Source organism: Prinia subflava, chromosome 14 (genome assembly GCF_021018805.1).
Source record: "Prinia subflava isolate CZ2003 ecotype Zambia chromosome 14, Cam_Psub_1.2, whole genome shotgun sequence".
Lineage (NCBI taxonomy): Eukaryota > Metazoa > Chordata > Aves > Passeriformes > Cisticolidae > Prinia > Prinia subflava.
In genome coordinates this window covers 11,096,466-11,110,955 of record NC_086260.1, presented here as the reverse complement: position 1 = coordinate 11,110,955, position 14,490 = coordinate 11,096,466, and the positions used below count along the sequence as shown (strand labels likewise).

The 14,490-nt window shown below is 49.8% G+C and overlaps 1 protein-coding gene across 2 annotated transcripts in view; it reads right to left on the bottom strand.

Annotated features, from left to right (window-relative positions):
- PODXL2 (podocalyxin like 2) overlaps positions 1–13,170 on the bottom strand; it is a 32,877-nt gene extending 19,707 nt beyond the window's left edge. The window contains exons 1-2 of one of the 2 annotated variants that reach the window (XM_063411463.1): positions 12,970–13,170; positions 2,030–2,323 (exon numbers count right to left, since the gene is read on the bottom strand). In XM_063411463.1, coding sequence (XP_063267533.1) covers positions 2,030–2,243 — 214 coding nt within the window. In that variant the 5' untranslated portion in view covers positions 2,244–2,323; positions 12,970–13,170. Of the gene's footprint in view, positions 1–2,029; positions 2,324–12,335; positions 12,701–12,969 lie in introns of those variants that run through there. The other variant, XM_063411462.1, reaches the window with a different exon arrangement.
- Positions 13,171–14,490: the final 1,320 nt, after the last annotated feature.

The window sequence follows — 14,490 nt, the reverse complement described above, 5'->3', positions numbered from 1 at the left end:
AGCACAGGTCTCCTTTCATAGCAGGTAATTTTCTCTCTCTAGGAGTGCAACAATCCTGTTCTGTGCCTTGACTGATGCAGTGTTTCCAGTGTTTGCCTGGGACAGAGCTACCAACTATGCTGGGCTACACTTCACTGAATGAAACCTCACATAAGGAAAACTTACACCATAACCTTTTTTCCTTAAACAGCAGCTGTTTAAAACTGTTTAATGGGTTTATACATTGAAAATAACCTAACAAGATGTCATCACACAGATCCACAACGTATCACACTGCATCTGTCACACATGCAGCATGTAAGTTCCATTGGCTGGGTGTATCTCTCATACAGAGGCTATGCATACAAGAGAAGACTGCCCAATTTAGGGATGCTATTACAATATCCTTTATTGTAAAACGACACATGGCAGGTTTCTAATTAAATTTTAAGTAGAAATGTGCTCTCAGCTTTTGAATAATTCAAACTGTTCTATTAACCAAGGTTCTGAAATGCCATTGAGACATGAGCTCTGGACACAGCAACTGTCAGGGGAAGAAACAGCACTTGGAAGCAGAGCAGTGGTTAGCTGGGCAACGGATAGAGCAGGGTATGCATAAAGGACAGCTGAAAGAGCACATCTGCTCCTGGAGGAAAGAACTGCAGGCGAGAACGGAAGGAGAGAGCAGCGTGTTCTGCATGCAAATGGGGCGAGGCACGTGCAAGAGGCAAGGCTGGGTTCAGTACTCAGTCATCTCGCTCTCAATGCACAAGCACATGCTGTTCTCCAAGTCACGTCCAGATCTGTGAGGACATGCAGGTGCCTGCTGGCACACCAAGAAAAGCCTTGCTGAGCATTGCCTGTGTGTGAGAGCGGCTGAGCCAGCACGTGTCCCAGGGATGCGCTAGCAGGAACGGCACCATCCGCCCCCAGCAGCGCTGCATGGCACAGCTGCCCCACAGCCAAGCCTGCAAGTGCCCCAGGGCAGCAAGAGCACTTCCAGACAGGTTTAGCAGTGCTGTCAGTGAGCAAAGGGCTTTGGAGACCTAAGCTGGCATGGCCCTTGCCCTACAAAGTGCGCACTTTGCCACAGTGGGCAACCCAAGCCACAGCTCTGCGGCAGCTCTCAGCCCGGTGTGAGCACAGGTGTTTTTTAAGGTCACAGAAATAGGAGTGGAGATAAAACAAGACTTGTGCTTTCTAATTGCAGACCTCAGTCAGATCTGCTGAAAGCGATACTGCATAAGGGAGGAGGGATAAGGCTGAAGCCTGGCCCTTGGGTAGCACTTAATACATGTCCCACATAACACTTAAGAATAGGAGCACGTGAAATAATCTCCTAAACTACTGGAAACCCTGCCATGCACCTCCTCCTTCCTCCCATTCCTCTCCCTGACAGCATCTCAAAGCCAATGAGGGACTTTGGGAGAGACTACTGAGGAGACTCAGTGGTCTCAGAAAAACACTTAATAGAGGAAAGTGAACTCAAATGCCAATGAAACCCATTTTGGTCATGACCTCTCAGAAAGTAGCAGGACAGGACGGGCAACAGGACAGCTACCCAAGGGACAAAACCTGCTGTTTTCTCTTGGACCAAATCCCAAGTCACAGAGTGAGGAATCCAGAATCTGATCCAGTGAACTCAGCTCTGACTCAAATACTAAGATGGCGTTGATCTCAGTTGGGTTTTTGAGACCTTAAAGTTGTGTTTAATAGACAGCAACAGAAAAAAGCAAGAGAGAAGAGGGCATAACGGGGAGAAAGTGAAAGGAGGGCATGAGGCAATGGCAAACTAGATGGAGGCAGTGCTTTTCCCAGCTCATAACAGCTCAGGAATAAAAGCTCAGCTGTGACTTGGTTTCTAAAGCCTGTGCTTACTCAGGGTTCACTGGGGACACATCAGGCACTGAGGTGAGAAAAGAGACCTGACATTTAATCTCAGGCCCTCTTAGCAAGAGTTGTGTCCAAGCAGGAAAATAGGTCCCTGCATCCTTCCACTTACCCAGAGCCCCTACAGAGTGGAAGGAAGAATGGGGTAAAAATAACTTACCTGTTGCTGGTCCCAAGTCCAGGCTGGAGTCATTGAGCTCTCCCCCATCTTCCCAGAAGTACTGTGGGGGCTGCAAGATCTTGGACTCCTCATTCTCCTCGCTGGCCAAGCCTGACCCTGGAGCAGCATGCAGAGAGCCAGGGGCAAGATCTGGCTCTGCAGCCTCTGGGCTGGTTTGCTCATGGGAATTCATGGCCTCCAGGTGGGACATCATAGCAAATTCCAGGAGGGAAGTTGAGGTGAGGCCATCAGCAGTTGGGTCCTCCAAGGAGGCAAGGCAGAGGCACCAGGTCCCTGTATAATGAGAGTAAGCACACATCAGAGAGAGGAATGACACCCACTGGGCTTGTCTTCCCCTGGAAGCCTATTCCTTTGAAACCGACCTGCCCTGAAGATGGGCTGTGCTCTCAGCTGATGAAGAAAATTAGGGTATTGTGGGAAACATCCACAAGCATGCAGAGCAGCATTCACATGCAGGAGGAGTCAGTGCCAAGCAATCATCCAGCCATGGGCACCTCTTTCTGGAGTGATGTTTCACCCTCTCTGAGGTGTTTCAGCCTCTGTTAAAGGATGTGGTGCCTTGTTAATTATCACCCAGCCTGGAAAGGAGGTGGAATGTCTTATACTTCAGCCATGAAACTCTGGCCTTGTGAAAACAATGACAGTTTCTATCAGACTGTCCTGATCTCTTGCTATATTATATGCATGGAGACTGAGTCAAACCAATATTCTTTACAACCAGTATTAATCATGTTTTAAATCTGTAGGGTGAAAATCTATTTTTTGGTTTAAACTTCAATGCACTCACATTTCTGTTTTTCGTAAGGAAGGGCTGACCATCACAGGTAAAAATTATATTGTGAGAACTGCAAACATCTACCTAACACTAAGCAGGGAAGCAAGCTGTATTTTGCACTTTTATTTCAACATTATACTCTTATTATTTCCATTTTAACTATTAGAAGGATTGACTGACACTTCTTGATTCCTAGATGAGACTTTAATTATGATTTGTGTCAAGGTACATTCACATGCATATTGAACTTCAATCAAAATGCAAGAAAACGGCACCTGGGACTTGGCCTTATTCAGCTGCTAAATACCATTATAAATATGAAGGCATAAGGAAAAAATAAAATTACCAAAAGCTGTTTTACATTTAAAACAGTTTTGTTAAGCAAGCAATGTAACTACTTTGGGTGAACTGAAGCATTTGCTTTGCAGCCCTCTATTATTCAGCACATCAAAACTAGAAGATCTCATCCTCTCACAGCTGATTTTTATTCATAGATTAGAAGAAAAAAGGACATGTTTTCTTGCCTTCTCAGCTCAGACTCGGTTTCTCAATTGTTAATGAACTAGTCACTGAACTGAACTAATTGAATAAGCTGAAATGAAGACTAATTTGGTTTTTTTATTCGATAACTGATTTTCTAGACAATAGAAATGCAGCAGCTCTAACCCATCTGGACTTCAGTAAAATATCTGATACAGTGCCTCATGCAGAATTACTGGAGACACAAGAAAATATACCTATTAGGAGGAAAACTGTAAGGCATTGGCTATATAAAAAGATTACAGGGAGGCTACTAGTGGAATTCCTCAAGGTTTGTACTTGGATCTGCTGTTCTATCACATTTTCCTAAGTGACCTTGGAACAAAAAGTAGGAACGTGATAATGAAATTAGTCAAGGACACAAAGTGAGGAGACACCCTTACTGCATAGAAAAACCATAGATACAGCTAGATGATCTTGAGAATAACAGAAATATTATGAAAAGAAATAGCATAAAGTGATAAGCCACCCTCCTGAGAACTAACAAAACATTTCTAATACAAGATGGGAAAACATCTATTAGAAATGTCTTAAGAGGAGAAACCTCTGTATTAGGAACAACTCTGAGATGTCACTGGAATGCAGATGTGAAAATCCTTGCAGACTTGTGAAGTACTAGAAACAGAGATTTTACAAAGCACTGCTGAGACATCACCTGGGTGTTGCATACAGATCTGGATATGTGCCCTACAACTCCACATCCCAGAAGCACAAATCAAAATCAGGGCAAGTGCTAAGATGAGCTATGAGCCAATGGCAGCTGGGTTGACCCTGGTGCATTCATTGAAAACACTGGCAAGTTGGCACAGGAAGTTTGGGAGTTGCTGCTCAACTGACAGACTGATTACCAAACCTGTCCTGGGAATACTAGAAGCCAGAAATTCATTTCTTAAGTCTTCTACCTGCTCTGACCCTCTCCACCTTCCTCCAGTATTCTCTGAACTCAGCAAAATCCAATATTGGTTACCCTTTCCCATATACACTTGGGCCAGGCTTCAGCACTTTTCAGTCTTGTTTATTCTGCCCTATTGATCTAAGGCAAGATCAGCTGAGGCCTGAGCAGCAAACAAAAGGGAATAGCAAAAGAGGCAGTATGTCAAAGGGGAAAGAAGCTACTGCAACATCACAGAGCCAACCAAAACACCTCAGGGCATCTGTAGGGATGTGCCAGCTCTGAGCCATGCATGAACAGTGAAGTCCACAGCTGGAATCAAGAGCTTGCACATCCCTTGTGCGTGAGCATGGACCTGGGAAGATCTGGCCAGGACAGCCCCATGCTGATTCAGGGGTGCTCAGCAGGCTCCAATGTGAGCTTCCCCAGCCGACAGATGACACCTGCATCACTGACGGAGCCGCCCACCAGAGCGAGCACTTGTCTTGAGTAGCTTACATCTTAAGCAAACATGACAGAGTGAAGCAAGGAGGAGAAAAGAAACATTATTCTCAAAGTTATCCAGCAAAGGAGAGCAGAAGAGACCATGGCAGGTCCAAAGCCACATAGAATATTTGGTTTATATGTGACTGCAACTGACTGCTTGGATTCTGAGCAAGGTCTTTATCCACCCCAATGCCTCAGTTTCCCCTGACTCCCATTAGCAGAGACATGGCTGATGTGGCACCTCAGCTTTCCAGAGACACTAATAAGCACATCCTGGGTCTCCCCAGCAGCAAGGTAAAGTCCCAAAATGTACCTCTGTGCCAGCACCTACATTGCCTCAAACCTCTCTTCCATCAGCTATACTCTGTTTGGGCTGCCTACAGAGCCCAGCCCACCCCTTCTACAGCACACATCTCATGGCAGGTGAACCTGGTAATCCAGAGAGCTATTTCCATCCATGTGGGAAGCTCAGATGCTGGGAGTTTGTTTACCCTCCTTTAACTCTGAAGTGTTTACCCAGTTAAAACCCCCTAAGCTGCATTATCTGGTTTACTGAGATGCTGCGCTTTCCTCAGCCCAAGATAAAACTACACCACCTCATCCCTAAGAATGAGTCATGCACAGCCTGAGCAGGACAGGTGTCTCCTGTAGCAGATGCAAGTAACAATTTGGGGTCTGATCTACAGGCACAGGATGCAGAGACTGATCTGAGGGAACCCTCTGTGACCGCACCAGCCTGAATGCCTCAGGGCTTAAAGAATCATCACACCAGGGTACAAATCAGTACCTCTCTAGACACCATCCTGACACCACTTCATTCATGCCTTCTGCACCAGCAGCAAAAACCCAAAGGCTTGGGGTGCCAAAAAGCGCCCGAAGATTTGCCATCTTCCCCTTCTCTTTCAAAGCCTCGCATAAAGGAGCTCCACGCAGCTGTCAACTCCAAGACAAAGAAAGAATCAAAGCATGAGCTGAGCTGGGAGGCAGGGGAGCACAGCTGAGAGAGGAAATCTAATGCCCAAGACCTCAGCTGCAGGCCATTTTCCTCCTAGGATGGGTAATAGGGATTAGACAACTTCTACCAGCCACCAGTCTCTCAATTTTGTGTTCTAAAATGCAGATCAAGTGATAGGAATAAGGAAACAAATGAATAAAGACCTGCAACTGTAGATGGGAGGGAGCAGGGAACAGAGCCAGGGCTCACCAGCTGCTTCAATGGGGCGTTTGTCTCTCATTTCTAGTTTTGCAGCACCTCTGTGTAACCTGGAGGAGATGAGGCTCTGCATGCTAAAAAGGGCAGCTAGCCTTTGAGGAAACAGCAGGGCTTCCAGCACGGGAGGAAAAACCCTCCCAGAGCAGACAGAGGAGGGGCAAGAAAAGAGAGAAACTGGGAGAGATAGATTGAGAGGGGAAACACCAAAACCAGGATGGGAGCTCCTATGCTGGCTGCGCGCTGTCCTGCTGCCAGCATCCACAAAGGTGACATATGGAGGCAGTGTAAAAGATGTTTCACCTCCATAAGGAGCAGAATAGGGCAATTCCAACAGCAGGGAATAATCCTGCACTGCTTTCTGAGGGTAAATGGAAAAAAGCCAGCCAGGAAGATACAGATGAAATGTGTTTACTAGTGCTGACCCCACTGACCGCTCAGAAAACAGTTCTAAGTCAAGGTGGGGAAGCTTGCTCTGTTCAGCTCAGCAGAGGATCCAATACAAAAGCACCAGACAAGGAGATGAGGGAGTTTCGCTCAACAACAGAAAAAAAAATCTGAAGACTATCTGCCACCTTTCTCACAAAGTGCTGTGAGTAAGAGCAGTTTCACAACTCTAAATAATTCTAAAAGAACCCCGAATTGTTTTCTACACTCGCTGACCGAGAACCACTTCATCCCTTTGCCACAAAGCACGTCACCTCTCCATGGGACAGGGCAGCTATTTAAAAGCTCCTAACTGGCCTATTGAACAGGACTAGAAATGAAATAGGAAATAAGTCATTTTTGTGTCCAGCTGAAACGAGAAGAGGGATTTGGGGAGCTGAAATGGAATCTGGCTGTGACCGAGTCAAACAGCCTTTAAAATTTTTTTGCTTTTTAATTAGTAACATGTAAACCTCAATTTCTCTCCAAGGAAACACACAATCATATCTTAACATGTCATCACATCAGCTTGATCTGCAGAGGGGCTGGAGTGCTCTTCAATTTACCCAACAGAAGGCTGGTTTTACCTCTCCTTCCTGAGTGTTGTGGCTACACCACAGTGCCATGGAGGCAGGATCAGCCTGCTGAAGAGAAGAACATTTGCCTGGGACACACTCTGACTTACCTATCTGTCTGCAGAGCCTGCACACCCCACCCAAGCACACTTGCACAATGGGTACCTGGGAGGGAGGTCAGACATGGTGGTATTGCCAACGAAGCAGCCACAAGAATGTCCATCTGGCCCTGCTACTGCTGACCTTCCTTTCAAGCCTACCCCACACCCAGGAGCTACCCAACAATGTTATTTCCTAGGAGAGCTGGGTCAGGAATGGGTCATTTACTGATAATCAGTTAGGACAGAAACACAATGACCAGATGAGGGAAGCATCTGCCAGGGATATTCCCTCCCCCAGATCACTGTGCCTGGAAAGGCCAGGGAGCAAGGCCCAAGGGCACAGAGGAAAGAGGCCCCGGGGCAGAACGGTCAACGGCACAAACCACTTCCAGAACACAACAAAATGCAGGGTAATTTAAATAACAAAAAAGGATCCCAACCACAGCCAGTGGAGGAAGCGATCGAAATGTTGTTTGACTGAGGGTTGCCCAAGCTGATTCCCACACAGTCACCTGGAGTGTCTGCACTCCAAAACCTCAACAGCTTGCACAGGGAAGCATATGGGATGACCAAGTATCAAACCAAGTTCGTTTGGTGCTCATTCAGAGCTACAGACTATACCAGTTGTTGGACATACCACCTAAGAGAACTCTCCCATTCCAGCTCCCACACAGCCTTATTGCTGCTCTCCCACACTGCACTAGACTACTTACACATCCAGCCATGGCCCTAATCTCAGAGATCATTTCCAATTAGGGCTTCAGAAAACAAGATCAGACTGCCATCCTCCTCTGGTACTGTCAGCAACCAGGTCCCTTACTGAGTGTCCCTCTAAAATCATCCACCTTCCTATGTCACCAGTATATTTTAGAAAGCAATAGGAAAAGCACGTGGTCCGTGGGGAACACATACCTACCAACCTACACCAACAAGAGTGACAAGGTACAATGGAGGAAGCCCTTGCAATGGGACATCTCTTTAGAGGGATGTTGTGCCAGCATCTTAAAGCTTTTACAGCTCCTTACAGCAAGCATAATGAGAACTCCAACATCCAGCTGCAGGGAATGCGTGTTTGCACGTACTGGGTGGGCACTACCTCACAAAGAACTGCCACCATCTGCTCCCTTGGTACTTCAGCAGAGAACATCCATGGCATGCAGGCCCAGGTATTCCCATGGGAAACAGCAAGGCATTGCCAGGGGATGCACCTGCTCTTGTAGATGATTTCAAATGTGCCCTTTGTCAGCACTGGGGGACAAAGGAGTGTCCAGGGGTACTGGGCATCCTCATCCCAGCTCCAAGATGTGTCAGGTCTCCTGTCCTTAGGATCTGTAAGACCCAGACTACTCTAAACACCTCCACCCATTTGCACACAAGAGACTCCATGCAAGCAGGCCACAGGCATTTTGACATGCCTGCCTGTCCTCCCCCCTCTGCTCAACCATTCATGCCGGGAGTCAGTCTCACTTGGTTTCAGTCTCCCAGACTGTTTGCTTCACTCCCTCCCCAGATTGTCTCATAGCCTTCACACCTCCCTCCTCTCTGCTGCAATGTCTGCTCTCCTCCACGATTCTTGCTACCGACAATGGCAGCTCCCAGCTCAGGCACTGGGTAGATGTAGCCCCTGGGAAAACAGCATCGGGTAAACAGTTCTACACAGTAGAATTGAATTTCTTTCCTCAGTTATCTTTCATAGGCCTCTTCAAACAGCCCACAGACCCCCAGGGGTTAACAGGCCATGGGGTGAAAGCCACTGATCTAAGTGAAAAACCACAGCCCACAGATTTCTTTGCCCTCTCGCAGGCCCAAAGCATTTCATCTGTCTTGCCAGGCCTGTGCTTCCTCTTCTCACTCTGTCCCAGCCTGGACTATGCACCGCGCAGTACTCACTCCGATTCCCAGCACACCAAATAAAGGCTCATGCCTGTTTCCTCTGCAAAGTCTCCCTGCCCAGGCAGAGCAAGCAATACCTCAGGTGCCTGAGGGACTTCCCTTGAGATGTGGTTGCCTGTCAAAATGTAACTGAAACCTTTTACACCCCAAAAGGTCTTTAAATCTCCTGGCACAACACTGAGCACAAAATGGTTACGCTCCACTCCAGCCCCTGCAGCAGAGCAGTATCAATCACCCAACCACACACTGCACCCCCAAGAGGGTGCACTCTCCAAACAACCTCATGTATCCTAGGCAAAAAAATAGCTCATGCAAAGGTTTGGCAGTCCCAGGGCACATATATGAGTTCTGACTACCTTCACAACACCAGGCAGGGCAAGAAGAGCCATGGCTGCAGTTGGCATATAGAGGGAGGGCTGCAAAGCTGGTTTCCCAGCACTAATAAATTGACCCCAACCAAAAATGTGCATCCAAAGTCTGGTAACCACAACAGGGCTTCACCAGGCACAGGAACAGTCAGGAGCTGATCTGAGCTCCAACAAGGGTGTACATTCCTTGCCAGCATCCCTGGCCCTCTGAACAAACCAACACACGTGTTTTCTTGGCCTCAATGCAGGCTGTGCTTGTGTGGCTGACAAATAGCCTCTCTCCATTCTTTTGGGATTACGTGTTTCAATAGTGCCCTGGTTTCAACAAACAGCCAGCAAGAATGAGGAACCAGTTCACCCAAGCACCCGCTGCGAGCTGTGATGCACCTTCCTCCAGCTCATCTGCCCCAGCCCTGCAGCAGGGCTGTCAGTGCTGCTGCTGCTCGCCCAGGTACCCACAAAATGCCACAGCTTCTTCCTGTGCAGAGTGAATGGAAAAACTTCTATATACTATGATCTGCAGCTCGTCACCAGTAGCTTCCCTTGAGGGCTTAATGTGGTTATTTCTACCCCTGATGCCTGTAATTAAATGAACATTTCCTTATGGCAGTGAGGCGGCCAAGGAAAAACTGACTACAGGGAATTTTCATTCATCCTGATCTACACTCCTTCATCTCTGTGTTGTTCACACAATGCTAACAAGACATCTTCTAAGCAGGCAGAAAGAATAAAAAAGCCCTTAAACAGCCCACATGCAGACAACCACCTGGGGAGACAAAAAGAGGAAGGAGGCCAATTCTTCCTTCTCTCCCCACATCATTTTTCTACTTGCAAAACCAAGGGGGGTCAGATACCCTAGAGCCTGGAGAGACGTTTCCACACTCTGCCAACAGACTTGTGCTACCCAGCAGTCTGATGGGACCCTGATGAGGCACATGTCCCACTTTGGAACATCCTGCAAGTCTACAGAGGCTTCCAGCCCAGGGAAACATGTGGGGAACCACAGTCATTCCAGCTCTCTCAGGTATTAACTGTTCCTGTCCTGTGAGACTGGAGAAGCAAGGCCAGAGTGCACTGAATTATTTCAGACTGGAAGTCATCGTGAACCACCGAGTAAAGCTACTAACCAGAACAGAGCTTGATGTACAAATTCCTAGCAGCTTGCATCTCCATTTCTGACCCTCCCATCTAGGTAGGAGCCCAGTTGTCTGAGGACACCTGGCCAACTGAGTCCAGTCCTACAGTGCTGCCACAGCCCACCAGGATTACAAATTTCACTAGATTAGGAACTGTGCTGTCCCTGGGAGATGCTCCTCACCTCCCACCTCAATGCCTCTCCCTGCTAAGACAGCAGAGAGGATCACAGGGAAAGCCAAGGACCCAAATCCTCTGTATCACCACCAGCTGGACAACAGCACCAGAAAGTTTATAGCAGCCTCAGTGGAATAGGAAGCAGATCCTCCCCTCAGCACAGCAGTACCAGTGGTGGTCCTTTTGGCTGCCACATTTTAAAACCATCATGAGGTCCATCTCCTTCCTGTGCAGAGCAAACATAGCTTTCAAGCTATGGGGATGGGGTCAAACCTTACTGGCAGATTGGCAGGGTGTAGTTGTGGCAGTTCCCCCCTCACATCTTTCACTCTTCTTTGGAGGAGACAGAGGTCTGGCTGAATCTGGGGACGGGGTTCCTGCTGAGATGCAGCTGAAGAACCTTTGCCAGCTGTGCCCACAGTTTTCCCTTAGTGTGGACAACCTGCCTGGAGGAAGTCATAGAACTGGCTCCCTCCTCAGCTCTGGAAAGAGTTATTGCTTCTGTGACACAGAGTATTGGCACAAAACCCCAACAGGTATTCAGATCTATTTTGCTCTTTAAGCTCACTATTGTTTGCAAACCTAAAAGGCTTTATCTCTTCTCTTTAGGGAGCCCTAGACAACATAGAATCACAGCTCATGGACAGAGAGGCTCTACAGATGACACATTCCCCCATGAACGTTTTCAGGAGATTGGGGTAATAAGAGAGATGTGCCAGGGGACTGGATGTCACTATATCACAGCTTAGTTGTGCTGCAAGACAGTGACTGGTTGGTAAGTCAGCCCTTCCCTCCCTGTCAGAATGACTCAAGACAAAGACTCCTCCACACTTCAAATGTCCCTGTTCAGAACTCCTGTTCCACACTAACCAGATTTCTGTACAAAGGGATGGATTAGGGAGAAGGAGGACAATCTCAGCCTCGTAGGTCTTTGGGGATCCCTTCGTTGGGAAATTTCCCCAGACTATTTAAAAATAGAAGCAGAGCCTTCATAACTATTCCGAGTATAATTATTCCTGCACTTAATTGCCTTTCTCTGGCACCCTACCTTTCCTCTCAGTTTCAAGAGAAGGCTCTCGGGGAATCGTGGAGCAATTTGTGGTGGCCCGTTCTTTGTATCAGTTTTGCGGTAGTTCGCAAGAACACCACGACGCCAGACGAAGCCATCGATACCCAAGCGGGCGGTGTGGGGCAGCGCTGCCGCAGCCGAGGCTGCCTCGGCCGGGCCGCGACCACCCGCCCCCCTCTGCCGGTGCCCCACGGCGTGCGGGGCCCCCGCGGGTCCCGTGTCGATTCCCCATCCCCGGGGCAGGAGAGCCAAGAGATCAACCCACGTGCATGCAGCCCGCCATGCCGGGAGCGCGGGGGCTCCCTGTCAACCCCCCGGTCCCGGGGCAGACACCGGCTGCTCCACAGGGCTCAGATGCCAGGGTGGGGGCAGTGCCCGGAACACAGGGAGAGCTTCGAGCTGGGAAACAGGGAGCCGGCGCAAGTCCCGGTACCGAGGGTCAGTGGTGCCTGCGGGGAACAGTGGGGTGATGGAGACCTTCCTGCTGCAGAGGTCCCGGCGCCCCGGGGCATTGGACCCATGGTGCACCGCTGTTTCCCGGGCTGGGGGGGTGAGCAGACCCGCCTCCCGCCGGGGGTCCCGGTACCCGCGAAGGGGATCGACACCCACCCACCGGCCAGCCGAGCCAGCCTCACTCACCGACGGCCAGAAGCAGCAGCAACGCGGGGGCCCGGTGCAAGGGCTGCATGGCGGCGGTCGCTACCCTGCCGCACCGCCTCTTCACGGGGAGCGGGGCCGCCCCGCCGCCCGCCGGGCTCTGCCCCTCGCCGCCGCGCCCGCCTGCCGCGCGGCCCCGCACCGCATCCCGCCGCCCGGCGCCGCCTCCTCCCGCCGCCGCTGCCGCCGCTCCGGGGGCGGGGAAGCGGCAGGGGGGTCCGCACTGCCCGCCGGCTGCGCGGACCGAGCGGTTCGGCAGGGGCGGAGCGCAGCCCTTGGTTTACTCCTAATTTCTGGCTGCGGACCCACTGTCCCCCCGACCGCACGTCCCCACACGCCGCCCCCGGTGCCCACAACGAGTGCCGGCGGCGCGGCTGCTTGCGCCGGGCGCGGGTGATCAGCCCCCGGCGCGGGCAGCGGGGATGCGCCGGGCCCGGCCGGCAGGGGCAGAGTCCCCGGGAGGACAGCTCCCTGTCAGCCGCAACACTGGGGCCGGCAGCGACGGTCCCCAAACCAGAGGCCCTCCGCATCCGCCTGCTGACCTTTCTTTAGCTGTCCACGGCTGACGGAGCTACCGCTTCTCCTTCACCCCTTAGCTCCCACCTTATTTCATTACCTGGAAAAACTTCTCCCGCTGGGCAAATTCATTTCCCCACCTCTGGAGGCCATCTGGTCCAAGCCCCTGCTCAGGCGGGTCACCAACAGCCAGTTTCCTAGGATCATGACTGGAGGGCTTTTGAATATCCCCGAGGCTGGAGACCCCACACCTTTTCTGGGCAACCTGTGCTACTGCTCAGTCACCCTCTCAGTAAAAATGTGCTTCCTGATGTTTAGCAGGAACCTCCAGTGTTTTGGTTTGTGGCCGTTGCCTCTGGTCCTGTGACTAGGCACCACTGAAAGGAAATGCGGCCCTGGATACCACCAGTACCTTTGTGGTAAAAGGACGTAACTGGCTCACATTTTGTTTGGTGTTGCCACAACTTCCAGGTCCTTTCTTGCCAAACTGATTCTCGGTTGGGTGGCCCCAGCATATACTGGTACATGACACTGTTCCTCCCCAGGTGCAGCCTTTTGAAAGCCTCATTGAACTCAGGAGGTTCCTGTCAGCCCACTTCTCCAGCCTATTGAGATCCCTCTGGATGGAAGCTTGACTCTCTGGTTTATCAGCCAGATAAAGATATGCAAATATGCAGCCCAGTTTTGTGTTGGGATCCTGAACTTCACCACCTCATGGTCACTGCAGCCAAGGCTGCCTTTGACCTTCACGGCCCCAATGAGCCCATTGCTGCTTAGTATGAGATCCAACATAGTATCTCTTCTTGTTGGTTCCTTTATCACTCACTGCATCCTGAGGCTTGGGGTATTGCAGGTTTTCTGAAGCTGGGTCTGTGTTGTAGCCTCTGCCCTAGCAGGGACAGCTGCTTCAACACCTGCTGGGAAAACCATTCCATTGTGTGTCACAACTATATATCCAAGACTGTCACATTGATACTAATTCAGCTGATGTCCCCTTTTACATGCCCTTCTGTGCAAACTGTTGTGTCTAATAAAAAAAAAAAATCTGTATTGCAGCAGTTCTTGGGTTTGTAGCTCTTGGAGCAGTTCTGGTGGATAGTACAGCAAAGGAACATGCTGAATATCCTGCCAAAAATCATCATTACAGCAACAAGACCGATGCTCCAATGACACTAAATTTCAAATTAAACACATCTTTAGTGGCCTCAGGGCACAACATTACAGTAAATGACTCAAGTAAGGGCTTTATCAGACAGGTGACCAAGAAAAGGCTCAACAGGTCCTGTAATACCACAGCAGTTGTGAGGGAACATGAGCCAGCTCCCCGCATTCAACCCCTCTTGCTAGGTGGATGGGCTACAGCTGTCCCACTCCCCCCTCCTGTGCAAGCTTACAGCATGTGACCCCTCAGAAAAGCTGTGCAACTCTTGGTTGAAGGCTGTAAATATGATATGACTCCAAACCAAGGGAGGCAAAAGCACATTGGTCCCTTCTCATTAGGTACTCAGCTCATGTTTTCAAGTTTTCCTCAGCAGTGGCTAGGAACTTTTCTCTTTGGTTCAAAACAACTTTCTCATCACATGTTCTAGGAGGACAGGGGGTGCTAAAATCCAATACTGCA